Source organism: Pogonomyrmex barbatus, unplaced genomic scaffold (genome assembly GCF_055798465.1).
Source record: "Pogonomyrmex barbatus isolate J1 unplaced genomic scaffold, ASM5579846v1 scaffold3, whole genome shotgun sequence".
NCBI classification, from domain to species: domain Eukaryota; kingdom Metazoa; phylum Arthropoda; class Insecta; order Hymenoptera; family Formicidae; genus Pogonomyrmex; species Pogonomyrmex barbatus.
Genome location: NW_028297127.1, coordinates 10,779,849 through 10,802,355, shown reverse-complemented (window position 1 = coordinate 10,802,355; position 22,507 = coordinate 10,779,849). Strand labels below are relative to the sequence as shown.

At 29.1% G+C, this 22,507-nt stretch overlaps 2 protein-coding genes and 1 long non-coding RNA gene across 5 annotated transcripts; 2 read left to right on the top strand and 1 right to left on the bottom strand.

The window, feature by feature from the left end:
• Positions 1-5,734: 5,734 nt before the first annotated feature.
• On the top strand, positions 5,735-16,002 carry spoon (A-kinase anchor protein spoonbill). 3 transcript variants are annotated; one of them, XM_011642463.3, is made up of 6 exons: positions 5,735-5,926; positions 11,841-12,620; positions 12,754-13,266; positions 13,344-13,559; positions 13,675-13,805; positions 13,937-16,002. In XM_011642463.3, exons 2-6 carry the CDS (start codon positions 11,885-11,887, stop codon positions 14,033-14,035), a joined length of 1,695 nt encoding a protein of 564 aa, XP_011640765.2. In that variant the 5' UTR covers positions 5,735-5,926; positions 11,841-11,884; the 3' UTR covers positions 14,036-16,002. The 3 variants fall into 3 exon arrangements, with proteins under 3 accessions (XP_011640765.2, XP_011640764.2, XP_011640766.2); XM_011642462.3 differs by having other exon boundaries at positions 5,735-5,930; XM_011642464.3 differs by lacking the exon at positions 5,735-5,926 and adding an exon at positions 9,226-10,435.
• Positions 13,756-17,830, bottom strand: LOC148936069 (uncharacterized). The gene is made up of 2 exons (XR_016139734.1): positions 17,601-17,830; positions 13,756-17,180 (listed from the first exon to the last, which is right to left on the bottom strand). It is a non-coding gene; the product is annotated as an uncharacterized LOC148936069 (long non-coding RNA).
• On the top strand, positions 17,036-21,748 carry LOC105429472 (transmembrane protein 19). The gene is made up of 6 exons (XM_011642461.3): positions 17,036-17,189; positions 19,727-19,837; positions 19,998-20,285; positions 20,363-20,467; positions 20,712-20,927; positions 21,058-21,748. The coding sequence occupies exons 1-6, from the start codon at positions 17,036-17,038 to the stop codon at positions 21,210-21,212; spliced, it is 1,029 nt and encodes a 342-aa protein (XP_011640763.3). The 3' UTR covers positions 21,213-21,748.
• The last annotated feature ends 759 nt before the right edge of the window (positions 21,749-22,507 follow it).

Sequence of the window (22,507 nt, the reverse complement as noted above, 5' to 3'; positions counted from 1 at the left end):
GAAAGTGCTCATTGCTAATTGTATTTCTTAATGAATTTATTTGCGTAATAGGATGATAAAATTATGTCGTCAATATTAAAAGTCTAGAAATATTTTTAGCAAGATGGCCTTTCCTATTTTATTTAAAATAAAAACACAATTTAACAAAAAGAAAATAACGGCCTTTTCTTCAATGTACGTATTTGTGATATCTGTATCAATAATATTAAAAAATATATTACAATGAAGTATATGAGATTTAAAATTACTTTAAGTGTATCAAGAGGAAAAAATCAAGCAAAATTAACAAGATTACCAAGGCCAATGTTTAGCTGGATTGTTATTTTACCCAACCCTGACAGCATTACGGCGAGTGACAAACGCCCGAGAATGGACGTTGCATATGTGCAAAACGGGTGCAGCGCGGGAGACGAAGGGAAAAGGTCTGCAGCGTGCGGGAGAGGAAGAGGGAGGGAAGAGGAGGGCACGGTGTGGTATCGGGGGCGGAGGGAGATAGAGTGCATGGGACACCGTGTGCAGCACTCGTGCTGCACGCGTTTCGCGTGGCCACGGGGTTCACTGTCCCGAGCCAAGGCCGCAGGGGCACCGCCCCACTGAACCAATTGTGCCACTTTTATGCTCGTCGACTCATTTTCGTCGAGTTTTATTACTTGCAATGCGTGTACCTTCTCCAAGCACGTGCATTATGTGCATACGTAGACGCCTGACTACTACTTGACGGGTGCAAACGGGTGTTATGCATTTCCCAGAAAAACTGAACGAATAGCGAATAGAATCAATCGAGAAAAATGCGATTGACGTCGAAATAGACATATGCTGCATCGATTAATATTTGTTATATTGATTAACATTAGTCAAATAACAAAACTTTGAGAAAGCTTCGAGACTTGGCTTTTTCTCGTTATCGATTTCTCTATGGATATTATTTTTTCTTATATAATCTCTTAATCATTGTACTATCTTATATTCGTATTATTTATTTTATAAGAATGCATGTATGATGCAGTACATTTATATTTTAATATATATTTCTGATATATTTAATATTGTGTGATCATATTTTAATGAACAGGTAATTTTCAGAAGAGGCAGGTCTAAACAAATGCATTAGAAAATATTACATATTTAATATACAATAAAATAAAATTTAATTTAAAAGTATCTTTTACTGGTGACAAGTAACATTTTTTATGAAACATTACCGGCGATCAAAAATGTGTCATGAGACTTCCAATCGAAACATCGCGCACGCACGGATTTGCGAACCCCGGGAAATGCGTTTGGTTTTGCGAACCCCCAGACTGGAGGGGATTGACCCAGACACCCCCTCCAGCAGACGATTCTCCCTCCACCGAGTAGCTATAGCTGCTTCCATAACCCTATACTATAGTCGATGGAACGAGGGTGCACAACCCCGTCGTCTGCTTGATAAACCGTTGCACCGTCCAAGCACGATAAACGCGACATATTCATTTGTAAAAGAAATTATTGTGCATTTACTCATATTAGTCCATGTAATATTATTTATTTCTGTATTTAGATTGCAAAACCAAAAATAAAATTAAAAATTAATTTTCATTATTATTATAAAACATTTGTAGACTTTTTTTTTAAAGTATTTTGAAGTTAATATATGATTATTGTTTTCTATATACCTTAACTTATTTCTATTTTAAGATTTTTATCTATATTTTAATTTAAATGTTGTCTATCAATATAATAATTTTCAATTATACGTCAAATCTATTTCTTTATTTCTATTTTTAAACTAATATATATAATAGAATATTTTCTATTTAAATAGAAACATATTTCTTTGATATTTGATATTATACAAAAAAATATTTTAGACAAAAATTTTAAAGTTTTAAGATAGATGTATGATTGCAAGAAAAAGATACCTAAAAATTTATTTATGGGAAATAAAGTTTATTTATAAATATAGCAAAATAAAAAAAAATGTCTTTCATATATAGCAAATCATCTTGCGATTGGTAAGAAGAATTAAATATATTTTACGGAAATATATATTTGAAATGTATAATTCATCATCACAATCAAATTTTTGTTATTATTATGATCAAATTTTTTTATAATCAATAAATATAGAAAAGATGTCACAAGCTAATATTTGCTTCTAAATATTTCGACTTTTTTTCTCAGTGCAATTCATTCTGATCAGATTCTTCTTTTAAAAAATTCATAATTTATCATTACAATTAATCGATTAATAAATGTTGAAATCCTAGTATCGGTTGTTTTAATTTAAACAAAAATTTAAATGCATTTTTTCAGCAAAGTTTTTTTAAAAAAGTGAAGTCCATTTATAACTAATAATTATGAACATTATACTTATCAATGTTTTCATATTAATCAACTTCGATACGATGACGTCACGCGAAATAGAATTAAAAGTAATTGAAATATAAAACCGTCATGCATTATTTTGCAGCATAACATTTTAAAATTGCTCTTTACACTTTCTCCATTAATTAGAATTAATAGACGTTGTCAGAGAGAGTGCAAGGTGATCGTCCGCGCGTTGGCATGAAAGCGATCAGTTCTGCATCGAATTTCCCTTTCATTCTCACTGAGATTAATGATTGTTGACAAAAAAGAGATATATTTATTATAATATGTAAAATAATCAACTGAAAATTACATACTGAAAACTATCAGAATGTAGTATTTATTATGCAAAATAAAAATTGTGATGGAATCGAAACTAAAATGAATTTATTTTTCAATGAAAGGAGCATAAAAGAGTTTAATTTAATTTTTAAAATAAGGTAAATTATTTAACAAGACAGGGAATATGCGAAATGTTTATTATGGACGAGACTTTGTATCCATAAACAATCGGTGCATTTCAGTGTCATGGTTCGTATAACGTTTGGCAAGCAGGGGTTGCGAACCCCAGGAAAGTAGCCAGCCAGACAGACAGACTAACATGAAAGGGGGTGACCCAGACACCCCCTCCACTAGGCTGTTTGCAAGCGACTCGACTACCGCATTGGTCTGTGCAAGTGGTGGTAAAATATCGTGATGGAAGGGCAACGTTATAAAAAAAAATAATGCGACGACATCGCGGTAGTGATGCCGATTGTTACGATTCATTATGGCGTCCATAGTAATAAATATAATTTTATACAATTTAAAAAATTATCTATTATAATTATAATATATTATAATTAATTATTGAACTAGGAATCTGTTTCTCTCTCTTTTCGTTTTCCTTCTTTCTCTTTTTCATGTGCTCTTTTTCTCAAATATAAAATTCATTTCATTCATTTCTAAAAAAAAAAATATAAAAGATATAATAAAAATCTCTTCTTACTAATCATTAATTTACAATTTGTTAATTAATATATTTTTTGTAGGAATAATTTCTTTGATAAAGAATTAAATACAATTCTGAAAAGGGATTAAAAGTATGAACCTAAAATATGAAAAACGTAAATGTTTATTGCTACTTAAATGTTTATTGATTAAGTTACGATTACTTATCAAATTATAAACGCTTGCGCCTATAAATCATCTGTTGTAGCGCTTTTTCCTTCTTAAATATCCGAGAGAGGTATTTATGTAGAAATAAGGACGATTCCTTGTCGCAATAACTATTAATAAGAATCTCGGTAGATTCGCGAAGATGGCACGCCCTGGCACTAGTGAGGACAAATAAAGGACAACGAGGGAGACGGGTGGAAGGGCGGCAGCTCTTCTTCTCTTTCTCTCTTGCTTTCGTTCTCTCTTATTCCCGGTGAGGAGGAGGGTTAGAAAGGAAGGGCAGACGTATATCGAACGTGGTGAGGGCGGCGGGAGGACGAGGGATGGCGGTCAGGGTGGAAAGGGAAAAGCGGGAGGGACGGCCGTGGTGTTGCTGACCCGACGACCGCTGTAACCTTGCGTCTCGACGCCCCGCATCAAACGACCCCGCATGCACTATTCGAAGGTCTTCGAGTCCTAGACCAATAGATATTTCCGTACATTCCTCTGCGCTAGTCTAACGTTATGCCCATAGAATTTCAAACTTATTACATATACATTCTCTTTTATTGTTTATACACAGACGCACGCAATACAATTTCTTTTATATGCTATTTGTTACACTGTCATCATAATTGTGCTCACTGTCATTGTTATCGTAATCGTAAATATCCCTATTATAAATATAATGAATGTATATTAATTTCATTATTGATATTGAATCAAAATACATGTATTATTTTGAGATAATTTAATTAAATTGCTTTTATATTCTTTGCAAGAAATAAATGATTTACAAGAGCAAGCAAAAAAAAAAAAGAGAAAAAAGGGGAAAAATGCATTACTCCATATAAGAAGAAATTTAAACAAGATTCTTCTTGGAGCACCATCTTGTGTTAAATACGAAAATCATGTGATACATGTTTATCAATTGAAAAAGATTGAAATTGTACAATAAATATTATATAGAAAAGAATTTGAAAGCAGTTATATAGGTTTTTTTATAACGTTTAAGAAGATGTACAATCTTTGATTGTTAGAAAATATAAATTAAATAGTTTATCATAAATTATTCGATAAATATAAATGCATTCCAATAATAGCTCATATATACATTTAGAAAACAAATGCAATATAAAACATTACAAAAACATTTATTTATTAAAAAATATAAAATTATAAAAAAGTCTTTCTTGTTTGGTTACTTGTTTAAAATTATTCATATTAAGAGTCATTAAAATTTTAAACTCGAACATTTGACTATTTCAATGATTGCAAGTTTCTTAAATCTTTTGCGCACTAGCGCCAACTAAGAAAGTGGATATAAACTACATAGCTCTTTTGCACTGTCGGTATACCAAAATAGTATGGATATACACCAAAAATGATGTACCAGTAGTACAAAAAACGGAAGTGATGTAGTCTATATGTATTTTCTCAGTTGGCATTAGTGGAATGAGTAGATTTGGATAATTATTACAAGGTAAAGGAGACTGTTTTCAATTTCTTTTCTTATTTATGAAATAATCATTAAGGGGATGCTAAAGTAACAAACAAAATCTAATAGAAAAATGTCCACTTGTGCACATCTATGTATATTATATGTACATATATTTATGTATATTATATGTATATATATTTATATATAATATATCACATTTATATTTATGTATGCATACATTTTCATATAAACTTTTTATATTAGATATTAAAGTCTAATTCTACAAAACTCAATATCATATAGGATATTGACTAGGGAAATTATAGAACTTTAAAAAATACACCATTAGACAGCCAATCGGATAATATCAGGTTTGTTCGCGTTATTTACACATCCTAAAATTTTCATAAAATGGAATATGGTTGCACACAGGACGCGGCAATATTTACCGCACAGCAAAAGTCAATGTGGTAATTAATTTGCAGTTAACAATTGTTAATTAACTACTCAAGCTAATCAGAGATAATGAGCCAATTCTGTTTCTTGTTAGAAAATTCCCTAGATCATCTATCGGCTTTTCTCTTCATTTCTTTTTTTTTTATCCATATCAATGTACGCGAAATGCTGGAGAAGAACATTTATTTCATGTAGCAACCGTTTTTTTATATTACGATCAGTTTCTCGTTTTTCCAGAAAGAATAGAAGTAGCGGCAGACAATTGGTCGCTGCTTTTTATAGATTTCGCGTATAGCGGCCGGTAGACTGCGCTCGAAGCGGCGAGGCACGGAAGTTACCAAGAAAGATCATCGGACGTATTGGGGTTGTCGCCATATCGGTATTCGTTACTCGGAGAAACACTGCTAGCACGTGGCGTGTGATCGCAGAAAATTCGCCGCAAGTTGGTCGTACGGCACGCCGAAAGTCTTCTTAGAGGCCTCCAGACAAAGTGTGCGATTAATCGCAAAACAGTTGCAGCCTCGCAAAACATTAACAACATCAGTAAGTAAGTAATCCCGGCGTGCCTCGTGCCGTTTCCTTTGCGGCTTGCCTCTAAGCGGCGATCGCCTTTTATCTTTCTTCTGGCTGCATATGGGTCGAGAAGTATAAATGTAAGATAGAAGTATCAAAGGCGAGCAAGATACAACTAGCCGTGCGGCCAGCGACAAATGGGAGCTCGATGAGCGGCATAAATATCGAGAACAGATGTTGCAGATTTTACATCTAATCAGATATGTGTAATAGCAAATTCTCTCCCCTCCCTTTCCCTTTCTCTCTTTTCCCCTCTTCTTTCTCCTTTTCTTACCTCATCTTGTCTCTTGGTTACACTTTATGGTATATATATATATATATATATATATATATACATGAAAAGGTGTTATATGTTTACTCAATTAAGTTTCCTGACTGTGTCTTGTGGTTGTTAGAATGTTGTGCATAGATGATATTATATAATTTTTTATTTATTATCTTATTTTTGTATTTTATTTTGTATTTTATTTTGTATTTTATTTTGGAGTCAAGAAATTCTTATTTTCTTATTTCATTTTCTTTTCGCACATAGAAATTGTTAAGTATTCTGTGTAATTTTGATACAATTTTTTATATATATCTTATAGTAGAAATATATGGATATTGTCTATTAGATCATGTATCCAGTACGTAAGATTAGATGTTCTATATATAGATAGTAGGCTGTGAACATCGGTTTTGTATGCAAGCAATATCCTGTTTCTGTGTAGATTACTTTATGCTTTCCTACATATATTCAATAAAAAAATCTTTGTACTGCTTTATGATAATATTTTAAACATTAAAAAAAATTTTTTTTGTTTCTTAATTTTTTTAATTATCTTCTGATTATGAATGTATCATCTCTTATTGTTATTTTGCTGACAAAGTTAAAAATAGTCAAAAATAGAAAAATAAAAATTATTAAAAATTATTAAAAATTATTAAAAATATTTATAGAGAAAAAAATTGAACATTTATTGATGTTGTAAAATGCTTATATTAATAATATATGAATATTCAATTTTGTTTATTCAATTTTGTTATTTATTTTGGGTTATATTTTCATGACAATTTATTCCATAATTTTTTATATTTTCATATATGTTTAATTGAATTTATATCCAATGATTATAGATATACTATTGCTAATATTTCTTTTGGAGAACATATTTAGGATTATTTTAATGAGAGGTAAAGCCTTTTTTACATTTTATGGTTTAAATTATCTTTTAATATATTTTAATATGTTATATTTTATTTATCTTTCTTCTCTACAACAATCAGATTTATCATTGAAAAAAACAAGTTTTAAAGTTTTTAGTTAACTATATTTCTCTCAAAATTCTCTCTTTATGTATCTTTGTTTTTCTTCTAATATTTTTTTTTTTAACTTTTCTTTTAACTACATGATTATATCATATTTTTCTTTTCTTAAGACATGAATTGTTTTAGATATAATTTTAATAATCATAAATTTTTTCATATTTACAAATTTCGATATATATTACGTATTTTTAAATTTTTATTTAAAAATTACACAGTAATGAGATTGTAATGAGATTTTAATTGTTTTGGATCACTTATATATTTAAGTTTTATTTAGTTTATGCTATTAAATTTATCATAATATATAACATTGTAAAAAAAATTTTGTTGCAATTTTATGCAATTTTTCTTAGAGATTTTTTTCTTTTATTTTATAGTTATATTATAATTATGTTCTTGTTATGTCTATAATTCTGTTCTTAATTTATGTTTCAAAATTTATATTTTTATATCGTATTAAGATTTCATACTTTATTTTTTTTTATAGTAATATAAAACCAGTATTGATCTAAACTAATAAAGTATTATCTGTATATCTTTATCTAGCCTTTTTTGTTTATATTGTATTAATATTATTGTATTAATGTTATTAAAATTGTTCTAGGATAAATTTAAGCATAATCTTGTTTAATTTAGTTTTAACATATGTATGCATGAAGACTAACTATAATATTTTTTTTCGTTTGAAATTTATTAATATATAGAATTAATACATTAAGAATTACACACAATCCGCGCATAATTTCGGAAAGATCGCTTTTTTAGGAACACAGAAAATTATACTGTATATCTATAATGGCAAATTATATTTCAGATTCTGAAATAATGTTCTGAAATAAATGTTCTGATATTTGGTGTATTTTTAAATTTACACAAGTCAAACTCTTAATCAATTGGTTATTTTGCACTTTTTTTATAGACACTGAATGACTATTATCGAGGTAGAAAACAAGCTAATTATATTTAACAGCTAATTATATTTAATAGTCTTATTTAAAAAATAGAGAAATGACTCCATAATTGACTCCATATCTACTTTGTTAATGGCTATTAATTTTTTTTTTTTTTTTTATTTAAATTTTCAGAAAATATTTCAAACTATAATACAAAATTATTAGTTTTTTCGCTTTCGCTTTTTATAATACAATATAAACGGATAAAACGTTAAGGATGTACGACTTTTCTTGGATGAGAAGTTGAAGATTACGAGATGAGTTCCGAGATTTGCTTTATCAACTTACCACAATTTCCGTCTTTCCTCTTGATGCTTTTATTAAGCTTGACTCGCACCGGTTATTTCATTAGCTTCACGCGGCACAGGTTCAGCATTCCGAGAGCACGTTGAACCAGTATGCGTTGTTTGACCTATAACGCTAGCATGTTTCTTTTGAGCTGTTATATATTGCTGAATTTTTTGTTCAAAATTTGAATATATTATCAGTGCTTAAAGAAGAAATGAATAAAATTTAAATAATGATATAAAAATACTCGATAAAAATAAAAAAGAAACGATCTACAATCAGTAATTGTTGAAAAAGTATAAGTATTCAGTATAAACAATAAAACAGATGTTTCTTATTTAATTTAAAATTAATTTAAAATTCTTCTTTCTAGAAAAATGTATTTGTACAAATTATGTATTGACTAAGATACTGAATTACTGAAATTTGCTTAATAAAACTATTCGATACTTTTTAATAATTATAAAACACTCAAAAAACATTATTTTTTCTTTTAATGCAAAAATTTTTGATGAATTACTATAATTGTTTTTTGTACTGATAAAAATAAAAAAAATAGAATGTGTTTTATTGATTATGTAATGATGCAATTTCTCAATAGCAAAATTATAATTTATTTTATATAGAATGTTTCCGCTTGTAAACTTAATTCTTTACTCTTTTCTTAATTCTTTATTCTTTTGATGCTTTTTTTTCTTTGCATGATGATACTACACTATTTTATAATGTTATTTTGGTATTCGTTATTAATGATTTTTTTAATTTCAAAAGCAATTGAGACTTGTATTCTTTGTATCGTTTTTCTAGACATAAATATCAGTTAATCATTTTCAAATTTTCAAATTTATAATAAATTAATAATAATTTTAAAGGTTCCACTTTGTCACTTTTTTACATATATTATTGTCTACTTAATTACTATTCTGAAAAAATTTTTGATCTGCCAGTGTGTATTCAGTCGTGAAAGCTTATTTCCATCGGTCATTCCATTCGATCGCAGCCTTTTAAATTGCATCTTTATATATTTAATTATATTGAAATTTGGATGGCTCTTTAACTTATATCGGCCTGATAACTTTTAATGAAAAATGATTAATGATTTCTTATTAGAATCAATTGAATCATCGTATTGCAAGTATTTATCGCGTCAGTAAGCCATAATTACAGATTGTAGTTTTGCAAAATGTTTCTAAATTTAAATAATTTGTTTATCAGTTTCATCAATTAAAATGCAGAATATGTATTGATAAGGTATATCACATATTTATACATATTCTATTGAATGAAAATATTATAGATATGAGAATATTATGTCGCGCTCGTTTGAACGCGATAACTTTTTGTTTGTTTGTTTGTTTGTTTCTGTTGAATTGTCTATACATCGTATCGGCTTTTACATATCGCTATTAAGATAACAGTAAAATCATTAATGAAAATACAAAACTCGATATTTAACGTGTAAAACGGCTTGATATTCTAAGGGAGGCAATTTCATTTTGCCCGAAAAAAATGAAGAAAATTTTACCAGTTTATCAGAAGTTTTTACACGTACTACTTTTGCACGGCCCTATATATTATCGGAGGAGCTTGATCACGATGTTGAATGCCATCACACGATCATGCCTGCGTAACCGGCGAACGGTTCCAGTCGAACTGGTCCTCAGCGTGAACCACGTGTTGAAAATCCGCGAGCCAGCTAGTATAACTCCAGCCATGCTGGCATCGATCGCACTTTCACGTCAGTTCATCACTTCTAATTAATTTCGGTGCGGGATTGCCTCGGGACTCGCTTTAGGACATCGCGAGGGTTACAGTCTATTTAGATATTTCCTTGATGATTATAATAGCAAATCTCGATTACACGAGGACGAATTCGGTTATTATCGCGACCAGCTGGAGACGTTCGATCATGGACCGATCGCATGTTGTCGTAAGTAAATAGCACGAAATATTGTACTTTTAATTGCCATAATTTCAAAATTCATATATTTTTATATTTTTACATGCATCCTCATGAGATCATAACGCTAACGATGATATAAGAAGTTCGATCACTTTGATGATGTAATCTGAGGTTCAGTGATCACTTCGAATATTTGACATCGCGAGAGATTTGATCATTGTTTTTGCCATCGAATAATAATCTAAAATTTAATATTTAATCCTTAATTTATACATAATCTTTAAATGTGTATATCGTATTGACAAGTTAAAGTCTGTAAGGCTGTGCCGTATCACTTACTGCTCATTGTATACATCAAGTCTCTTGAAGGTCTCTCTCTAGGTCTCTCTACGAATATTACACTTTGTTTGCGAGCATTTAAGAGTTAATTCTAAACATCGTTTAAATCACGTAAGTCAGATCGTATCTGATTTTGCTTTAAGAAACGTAGTTCATAGAAATGTAGAAATTGGAATATCATATAAAAAAAAGGGAGATATGTAATTCAGAAAATATATAATTCATGAAAATTACATAAATCTCGGTGTATGTGATTTATTCTTAGAAATTTAATTTAAGGCTTAATTATTAAGAGCACAACAATAGGTTATTAATTTCGAAAATATCGAAACAATTGATTTTATATAACTTGCCTACGTTTTACAGTAAATATAATTAAGTCTCAACTTTGGAAAGGTCGGTTTTTTCTTAAACCATTTAGATTTCTCTCTAGAAAAAAAGTATGTTTAACATGTAACATATAAGATGTGACACTCACTTCGAGATAATATATTGCCTCGTGGTCTTCTATGCTATGAAAGGATTCTTTCTTTCTTTCTTTCTTTTTTTTTCCCCTCGTTGAATGGCATATAAATCATTTATTTATAAATATTTATGATCACTGATTATGAATTTGAGATCAAAATTGTGAAATTTAAAGTATTAATAGATTTTTTTTTAATATTTATGGATCTGATATTAATGTTATAAAATGAAAAATATGGCATATATAATATGACAAATATCAATGTTGCAAAATTTGAGCTATTGTTTTTAACACATTTTATGAAGACTTCTGATATAACTGGTTCGGAAAATTTATGGAATTCCGCGTCGGCACGCCGTCTCGTCTTACACAGATTGTTTCCGTGTGCTAATTGCTGATCAGCAGGTGTTCACGTAGCTTTAAGCAGAACAAACTATTATTATGTTTTAATATATGAACAAGACAATTAAATAAAAGATTGAGATATCCTTATTGATTTGTATAGAGTCTAAGTATTATGTATCGTTATTTCATTATATGAAATAATAGCTACTTTTTTATAAATCGTTTAAGTATTGATTAAAATGGCAAAAACTGAAGAGCTATTGGTATCCATCTCGATTTCAGTATCAGCGAATTTCCAGTAACGGCAGCTACCGTGGACTCGCACTATGAATTCTTCGAGTCATGTACAGCTAGTGAAGTGGACAGTCCCGGCAGTCGCACTTGTCGTCGCTCTATTTTGGTACAAACGCCGTCGGATAGACAGAGGTGAACTTCAATGGAATGATTCAGGAGGGATGATTGCGGACTCGAATCGTGTGAAAGAAGAGACTTTGAATGATGCGAAGGAGGTTGATACTAGTCTCTACAATTCCGACACCCATCAGAAAATCAATCAAGAATCCTCAATTGGTTGCTGCGAGTACGCGCAACAGGAAGAATTAATTCGCGTCCCAAGGAAGGTCAGCGAGAGCATGGATATCCCTTTTAAAAATTCAACGCAATCCTTTTGTAACGGCGGTCAGATGAAATACACAGACGATGAGACAATATGTAATACAGATGTACAGTTAGGCAGCAATCCGAATTCGAGTTACTTTGAAATGATCGCTATGAGTCAAAGCGCATCCTCTAAGAAGAACGATGTGACAAGAATATTTCATAACGTCAATGAGAAGGAGCAGACGCTGCATTGCGAGACGGAGCCATCTGGGCAAAAATATACCGCGGACAAATATAATTATGAGGAAGATGGGCAGCAAGCTGAGGATCACACCATGAAAACCCAGGGACAAGAGATCGACGAAAGAGATTCGGCCAATCATAGCCCGGTTTCCGTAGTTCTCGATGGCAGCGTCACAGACGAAGCCCGGAGCGAAGGAAGTAACACGGATAGCGGAAAAGGTGAATATTAATATAAATTATCTGCGATTACATATTCATTTACTTGTTCTTAAAAAAAAAATTGTTGAGCATTTTAAAAGAAAAATTAATGTGCCATAAGATTTAAAAAAAATGACAGTTTTATTTTTTATAGGTGGAAGTATCAACGGGTGCAGAAAAGAAAATACTGCACCAACCACATATGATTTTGCTATACCGCAACATTTAGTGGGCAGGTTGATAGGCCGTCATGGTAGTTTTTTACAGAGTATTCGTTCAAAGGCAAATGTCGGCATATATGTCAATGATCACCCCTGCGATGGCGATCATAAAATTTGCTCGATACAAGGAAGTGTTGAGGGCATTAATGTCGCGCTTAAAATGGTGAGACAGAAGTTTCCGGAAAAAAGGTTTCCGCAAATAACATTAGCGGAGATCTCTACAGTATCCGAGATAAACGAGAAAGTCGCATTTAATATCATACAACGGCCTTTATCTCTGATTGATGGAGTTAATAATGACATCAATATTTCTCATATTGTTAAGCCAAATTGGCTCTTTGTTCAGCTGCCGACTCATCCATCATTTCCACTTTTGCAAAATTTAGAAGATCAAATGACGCACTGGTATAACAAAGAATCAATACCAGTTTCGGATATATTAAACAGTAAGAATGATATGCATTGAAAAATAAAAGAAGCAAAATCAAGATATTTGAATTATGAAATATACATTATTTTTCAGAGAGCGATTATGTGGCTGTATATTGGAGCGATAAGTGGGTCAGAGGATGTATTGAACGTCCAGATCCATCTGGAGAGAAAAATGTAGTACGACTACTTGATTATGGTGGCTATTGGCAACTTAGTAATTCACACTGTAAGCCACTGCTAATCGATTTTTTAAGCTTGCCTTTTCAAGCGATTGAAGTTTTTTTAGCGAATATTCAGCCAAAGAATGGTAATTATATTTGATATTATATAAATTCTTTTTCAGATTACGAATTACGTTTATTTATTTTAAATGATTTATCTTCAGTATGTAATTATACTTTTATACTGTTCGTACTCTTTAGGTAAATGGTCGTCAGAAGCTTACAATGTGGTACAAAGTTGTTCCTCAAAGGGAGTTGCTCAGGCTCAGATTGAAGGCCGCATTCAGAGTAATATTTATGCGAATATTTATTTCATTATACAAAATTACGGGGTAAGTACTTTATTATTTGATCTCTGAAAATTTCTTTACAGATACTTTTGTTCGTTTTAAGGATATTTTTGCAAAAATATGCACAAATTAATTGAAATTAATTAAAATTAATTTAAAAAATTTTTTTAAAGCTAATTTCCCTCACTGAAGAATTAGTAATGAATGGACACGCAGAACAAGTAGCATGGGAGCAGATGATGCCAGAAACACTAGAATCCATCTGTACATAAAAGTTGTAAGAAATTCTACAGTTCTCAGATTTCCTATCAAATTATCATAATCTGCGATTCTTAGTCAGTATGGATTAGAATTTAATATCAATCGTCGTAAATAATTTACTTCGCGTCAAAATTATTTTGCTTTTTGACTTTGTTCTATACTCATATAGTTTTTCATAATTCTTTATTGAAGTCGCTGTGGATACTCTAAAATACATGTTTCCTAATGGTTGATTATCCATATAGAAATATAATAAATAACGCGTTTCACTACTTATATATATCATTCTAACAATGGTCAATAAATCTACACATTTCGCTGTACAGAAAATATACATATATTTTGGTCGCGTTTAAGTAGCATTTATAATACTCCCTTAAATATTATTTAGAAAGAAATCTGTAAGTAAAAACTCGTTTCAAGCGAGTTCTGACAAGTACAAAGGATTTGATTAGTCTAATAACGTAAGAATCTTTTTTACAGCAGTCTCTGAGAATTGTATTGCCCGTTATCTCTCTTTTTTATCTGGAAAACTTAGAACTTTTCATAAATCATGTTATTTGTAGGACAAGTCTTTCAGATAATTTCACATAAGAAAAATTGTTTTTGTTATCTACATAAGCGCTATGAGATTGTCGCAAAGAAAATGCAACCATGCTTAACTTTTCTACAGCCTTGTTATATTTTTGTATATATTGTAAGATAGGTCTCCGATTGTAGAATATTTATATCTAGAAGAAGAGAAAAATTTATGAAGATTTGTTATAACCTTGGTAGAATAGAGTAAGCAATAATTTTGCTTTTTACAAACTAGTATCACATTTAATTTAAAATATTGTATTGAATAACTCAGACGAATTAGGTAATTCGTTTCTACGTGACTCATATCCATATCTAATCGGGGACGATTCGAGAATCTATTTAAATAACTTCAGTTTTTTCTCTTATTGTAGATTGCTGTAGATTAAACTTGTTATCATAAAAGTTATTGTTAAATATATTTCATGTAATACCTCGCGTTATCTAAAATTATTTAAAGATTGCTAATTTAAGATTAAAGATTTGTCTTTCAAATATTACTTTTCAATAATTTATACTCAGCGCAACCTTATTATAGCATAAAAATATTTATTTATCTTATGCTTTCTAATTATTTTCCTAAAAAATGTGTGATTTCTAAGATTTCTAAGATTTTTGCGGTTCAAAAAGACAGCTTTTTTGGATTAATTCAAACGTACGCATATATGTAATACAATATATACTTTTGATTGTTTACTTAAATATCGATGATTCTGTTGCGCGATTTACTAATGCTAATCTTTTCTATGCAAGATTCCAATGCAGTAGAAATCAGTTAATTGAAAAAAATAGTCTATAATGATTTGTAACTTGTGCATTGCGCTCAACTGAAAAGGTTTGGCAGTTATAAAATGTTAATATTTAATATTGTTGATTGAACATAATATAGAAATATTTTTCTAGGAATATATACGTATAAGATCACAATAATTAAATCGCTCACAGTGTACATGCTTACTCGCGCGCTGCGATTAACTTTTACTATAATTTATTATAATTCTTTAAATTAGCAAAACGAAAATATAGCGACAATATAGCGCAACGAACGTCATTATGTAATATTCATTCGTAATTCATTTTTTTTTTGTATATAAATATGTAACTGACTGCAATTTTTGACTATTCAAATTTTGTACAACACTTCATTTAATCGTATTATTATTATAATTAATTGAGTAAATTTAGTAGCTTTTGTATATTCATCGATATAATCTTTAGAATTATTAAATTTGTATCCATTCTTATTGTAAGTTCTCTACATCTTTTATACGTCTAGTAAAATATAACACAAAAAAGCTAAGGTACAGTAAAGAGAGAACAGAATTATGCTAAGATTTAAGTCATTGTTTTGTATTGTATAAAGCAAAAATAAAGATGTTTGTAAATAGCCAAAATATAATTGTACACAAATTTTTTATTCATATTTTGCCAATTTATGAAACATACATACATACATATATTTCTTTCAATATTGTATCTGTTAAATTTAGATTTTAGAAAGAATTTATCAATATAACATCCTGTATTCAGATATCTGTATGTTATGTTACACATATGAATTTTTCTGTATTTTGTCCATATATATATATATATATATATATATATATATATATATATATATATATATTATAAAATAATATTGACTTTTAAAAGTGACTTTTCAATTCGATATAATCTGCTCTACCAGCCTACGGTTAACTTATAGTGATCATCTTTCATATCAAGAAACTGTATAGGATGATCCAAAATTATCGGATACATCTGATTACTCATATATTTAATTTTTATAATTGATTTCTATACCAGTATTTAAAAACATCAAGCTATTGAACATAAAAATAATCAAAATATAATGCGTTTGATCTAAGAATGTCGGATTCAAAAGAGAACGATTACTATATCACAGGAAAATATATTATGCAAATCACACATGCAAATCTTTATGTGTATATATATATATATATATATATATATATATATATATATGTACATGTATATATGTATACATATATATATATATATATATATATATATATATGTATGCGTGTATAAAATTTTTCTATAGATCTATTTTTTATACTACATAAATACAACTGTCATGTTTTTCGATTCGAAATGAAACGGCAAATGTCAAAGATAAAAAAATGTCCGGTCAAAAAAGACAAAGTCATAACAGATAGCGCTGTTCGTCTCTTTCGAAATTCCATGTTGACCTTCCATCCTTGTTTTTTTTTGCATCTTGTCCCGTTTTATTCCATCCACGTGCTTCAAGCGTGTCGGAGGGTCAAACTGCTGTCTATGAAGAAAGACACGCGCGCATATTTTGTGTTGATATATTACGTATTTCGAGGAGGGAATTCGATATCCCGGTGGAAAGCGCAGCCTTCCAGTGGTTAAACCGACCTGTCGCGATCTGATTAGTGCACCTTGAGATGATCTCTCTTGGAAGCCGCAAGGAAAGCCGGCATTCTGGCGTGCTGGTACCAGTACTTTTGAGTGCTTGCGCCATTCCGATTTCGATGCTATTCTGGATAGTGAACGTGGCTTACTCGATACTCTGGCCAAACACTACCGACTCTGCGGAAGGTGTTGTATACGTTATGCACGATCTTAAATGTATTCGTAAAAGTTAGGAGGTTAAATCGGAGAATGTTTATATAAAATAGCTCTGAATTGAATCGCATCATATCGCGATATATTTTTCTGCAACCAACAATAGTTGCGAGCATGATTTTTAGGTTAGAAAAGAAGACTCATGAAAGGTGTGCTTAAGAAATATGATGACAAGTGAAATCGATATGTATCTGAAGTTTGGTGAAAGCAAGAAAGTTTCTATGCGTCGATTATAGCATTTTAAGCTAATAGACTATAGGAAAACATAAGCTGTGTAAAATTTAAGGAGTAAGAAAACTGATCAATCAGAAAGTTTTAAAATGATAATTTTTTTCGATAATTTTTAATTTGATCTAATCAATTTGATTTAATTAATTCGCTTACTGCTTATATCTTTTTATGCGCCATTAGCTGATTCCCGTCGAAATTGAATTAATGACACCACAAGCGTAAAAATCAGCAATATGCACAATGAGGCAATAACTTATTGTCTCACCCTGTATACGTCTAACCAAGCTTTTCATCTATAATCTGAAATATTTTAACAATTTACGCTCGAGAGAGAGAGAGAGAGAGAAGATTATAATATAGTTAATTTCTTTTATTTTGTTATAATAAATTATCACTGTCAATTGAAGACGAATAGAGCGACATCTTTCTATTAAATAAAATGAAAAAGAATATAAACCGCGTGTTTCAATCTATCTTCTAATTTATCTAATTTATCTAATTTAACTTTATATTTCCTTTCTAATTTATTAGCTTTATCTACAACAATGGCAGGACTATAAAAATGCTAGTCTAGATATGTGAAAACAATGAAAATTATTACAAAATATATCAAAATAAATATATCTTTCAATAAAACAATTGCTATTGGTAGAACAGACTCGTAAAATACAGACAATTCTCTTTTTGCTTTGGCAATTATTAAATAATCATATATTTAAAATTGAATTGTATTAAATTAAAAATAAAAAAGTTTATAAGAATCTAATTAGAATTTATAGATTAGATTGTAAATATCCTAAACACATGAATTTGCATAAATATATTGTTTTCCAAGCTAAACATTTATAAATAAACGTCACCGTTAATTATATAATTATGAAATTTATTATTAATTTACCACTTATTTATTGCTTTTTTTTATTGCTCCATTGTTTTTTTTCTGCATGGATATTATATAAATTAAAATGAGATTTAATATTTTTTTTGCTTTATCTTGATTATTTCCAAAAATTTTAGGATTACAAGATTATCTTCTGTCGCTATTATGAAATGAGAAATGCGAAATGCGAAATGCGCGAAAAACGGAATATTTGTAAAAAAAGAAAATATAATGACCTATAATTTTTATTGTTAAATCAGTCAATGTTAATATAAAATATTTATTCTTAATAAATAAGATTATTTTACGTGATTATCGATTTTTTATGTCAAAAGAAATGACGCTAGTTCTTTCTTTTTAACTGAATTTGTATGATTCATTTTTTCTTTTTTTTCCAACTTGGAAAGAAAAAGAGGAAAAATGAACTATACATAAATCATGCTAATAACCGTGTCTAATAACTTATAATTTTTGCAATTTTCATAATACAAAGTATGAAATGAAATATGACTCATATCAAGATATTTTTTCGACGATGTGAGATAAAAGTAATGTGCGAGTATTGATTTAATGTGTGATTTTAAGTATAATGTATGTTTCCTCTTCTTTAAAGAAATCGTTTTCCGTCTGTTTTTCTAATTGCCGAGCAGTTTTGGTTTCTTTAAATGAAAAGCTCATGTAACGATTTGCGTCTTTAATGCGCTGTCTATTCGTTTGTTCGGCAAATGTCTTTGCTGTTCGCCCAACACGAATTCCCAAAATGTCCACTATTTTTAAAAGGCTTACAAAACCATTATTAAATATGAAAATTGCCAAAAAAATGACTGATATGACTTTAATAATGAACTTTTGCACCAAAAAAACACATGTTTTTAATGCGTAAAATATTAAAGAAGTTTGTTTTATGAACTTCTTGTTCAAAGAATAGACTATAAGAAACATCTGTCAGTTTCAATTAAAATAGTGAACTGAATATTATTTACAAGTGTAAATTGATGAATTTTATGATATGTTTTGATGTTAATTATATGTACAAATGGATATCCGTATAAAAGCAAACATAATTTTTTTAACAAAAATGTCATTGCATATTTGTATGAAGATCTCAACTGAAAGAGTCTGATTCGTGGTATCACTTTTACTATTTGTCATAATCATGCATGAGCGCGCGAAATATCAACTTTATGATTCCAATAAATCCAATCGCTAATAATAATTTAAAACTTATTATAGCCTCGATATTTTCGCATTAGGATTTTCGTTTCGTAAAATATTCCGCTTAAAAAGAATCTGCTCTTAAAAGAGCGATATCCGGAAGTTTTGGGATAGCACGTGTAACTGTAATTAAATTTAAATGATAATATTTCTTAACATTTAATAAATTTTATTTTTATTTTAGGACACTCAGTAATTTCGCCGTGGAGATGGTTGGCTGCAATTGTAATTCCACTTCTGTTTATATCTTGGGGCTTACGTAAGAAAAGTTTAGATGTCAGCGGTGGAATTCTTGGTAACAAAATATTCATAGAAATTTTAGTTCTGTATAAGAAAATATAGAATATATATTAAGCAATCAAATGATATAAAAAATGAAAATGTTTTGATTGTTTATACATTTTTCGTATGCTAAATCAGGATAAGATACTATAAATAATTAATTATTTTTCTAGGATTCTTTATAGGCTTTGTTTTGACACTTTCAAGTTTTGCTCATTTGACCGCTCTCATAACATTCTTCATCACGGGATCAAAAGTGACAAAATTTCGGTCTGCACAAAAAAAGAAAATCGAAGTTGATTTTAAAGAAGGTGGCCAACGGAACTGGATTCAGGTTTTGTGTAATGGTGGCATGGCCACACAATTAGCTTTATTATATCTATTGGATGTAGGAAGTGGAGAACGGCCAATTGACTTTGATAAGGAATATCGAAGCTCATGGTTATCCATTGGTATAATAGGTAATGATCAATATTTTAATCTCTTAAAAAAATTTTTTTCATAATGCTATTGCAAAAATACAATTTATGTTTCATAGGAGCACTTGCATGTTGTAATGGTGACACCTGGGCTTCCGAGCTTGGTACGGTAATTGGCACGAATGATCCTTTCCTTATTACAACAAGGAGAAGAGTCCCAAGAGGTAAGAATAATGGCCTTTTGGGATATTAGCAAGCAGGTAAATTTTTTGACAGTAAAAGGAGTTTTCTCAATCTTTCTTTTTCCTCTCCTCCCTTCTCTCCTACATACACACACACACACACACACACACACACAAATTTGATTTGCAAATTGCTAATGGAAATTAACTTCTTTTAATAATAGTTAATTTAGATTAATAAAAGATTGATGAATTAGTATGAACTTTTTATACTTTATTTCTCAAGGGACAAATGGTGGTGTGTCTTGGATAGGACTAATATGTTCTATTGTTGGTGGTATGGTAATTGGATTTTCATATTATATCATGATATTAAACACCGTTGATACTGCCGTACTGCAACTAGCAGCACCACAGTGGCCCATCATAGTCGTCGCGACATTTGGAGGATTCTTTGGCAGCATCTTAGATTCTATTCTTGGCGCAACTTTACAATATTCAGGTAGTATAAATGTACTTTTGAACTTTATGTTTTTTTTTGTTTTAGATCTGGAAAAGTTTTTAAATAATCCCTAGTATCAAATTAAATAGATGTCATTTTATTTTATGTGATAATTAATGCATACTTTTAGGAATAGATGAAAAGGGTATTATAGTGGAGCGACCTGGGAAAGGTGTAAAACACATTTGCGGTAGACAGATTTTGGATAATCATAGTGTAAATCTCCTTTCTACTGTTGGTATTGCTCTCATTCTTCCAAGAATAGCCAATATTTTTTGGCCATAAAAATTTCTTTACATTTATTTCTAATAAAATATTTTAATATATTTTAATATATTAATATTATTTATGTATCTACATATACATCTACATATAAATAAATTGTATATTTTGTATATTTCTCTACGCTATTTAGGAATAATAATATTTCAATAGGAATTAAACAAATGATCTTGCATAAGATTATTTTTATTGAATCAATTTTTAATATAAAATTCTAATATTCTCAATAATATATTCATTAATTTTTTTGTAATGTTCAATTTTTAATTAAGGATTATATTTGTTTAATATTGGTTATATTAACATACTTTTATACTATCTTTATCATTTGATATAATTAAAATGTATTGTACAAAAATATAAAACTGATATTTTTATTATATAATTTACATGCATGTAATTATTACTACAGCTAAAAAGTATACCTTACAAGAAAAAATATGAACAAATTTATATAAGCTTATATTTCTGTTCTATACCTATAATGTAAACATTTTATTATTTTACTGCACTAATAAAGACTTGAGTAATCTACATAATTTATATTTTTAAATATGAAATATATACGTTATGCATACATTTTAAAATACATAGAATTATTACATATTCTATAGCTAGAAGTTTTTGATATAGTGATGAATAAATTTTATTGAATGATAATTTATTCCATCTTTTAAACTAAAACACTAATTTAACTAAAACATTAACTTATCAATAGATATAAAACAGTTCATAATTAAAAAATTAAGCTTTAATTTGAGACAAAAAAAGGAAGAAAACTATATAAAATACTTGTTATTCTAATAAAATTTGTCTTTAAATAAATGTTTAGAATTAGCTATAGTCGGATATTCTAATTTATTTATACCTTAAAGGTTTATATGATACAAAGAGTGATATAAAAAATTGTTTTATTGTTATTATTGTTGAAAGAAAATGTGATAATTCTATGATAATATGTTATCATGCTCTTTTATTTTTCTACCTAAATTATCGTAATATTAAAGTATACAATTTATTCAGATTATTTATATATATAGTCAAAATAAATAAATTGAACATTTTATATTTTAATAAAATCATTTTATTAAAAATAAAAAGTTATTAAGATTTATATAAAAGGAACAATTTTTTTAAAGATATAATTTTACATATATGAAATACATCAATCTGCGAAAATATTAAAGGTTAAAAAAGATGAGAATAAAAATAAAATCTATATTCTTATCGTTTTCAATTAGATGTGTTTAATTTTAAGTTTTCATGTATTATTAAATATTATTCGATTATATTCAATG

Bases quoted from the DNA above. Each gene is read 5' to 3' on its own strand.
- spoon (XM_011642463.3), top strand. From the start codon at position 11,885: ATGAATTCTTCGAGTCATGTACAGCTAGTGAAGTGGACAGTCCCGGCA. The intron at 13,560-13,674 runs GTAATTATATTT...CGTACTCTTTAG, and splicing joins GAATATTCAGCCAAAGAATG to GTAAATGGTCGTCAGAAGCT. The intron at 13,806-13,936 runs GTAAGTACTTTA...ATTTTTTTAAAG, and splicing joins TCATTATACAAAATTACGGG to CTAATTTCCCTCACTGAAGA.
- LOC105429472 (XM_011642461.3), top strand. From the start codon at position 17,036: ATGATCTCTCTTGGAAGCCGCAAGGAAAGCCGGCATTCTGGCGTGCTG. The intron at 20,468-20,711 runs GTAAGAATAATG...TTATTTCTCAAG, and splicing joins AAGGAGAAGAGTCCCAAGAG to GGACAAATGGTGGTGTGTCT. The intron at 20,928-21,057 runs GTAGTATAAATG...GCATACTTTTAG, and splicing joins CGCAACTTTACAATATTCAG to GAATAGATGAAAAGGGTATT.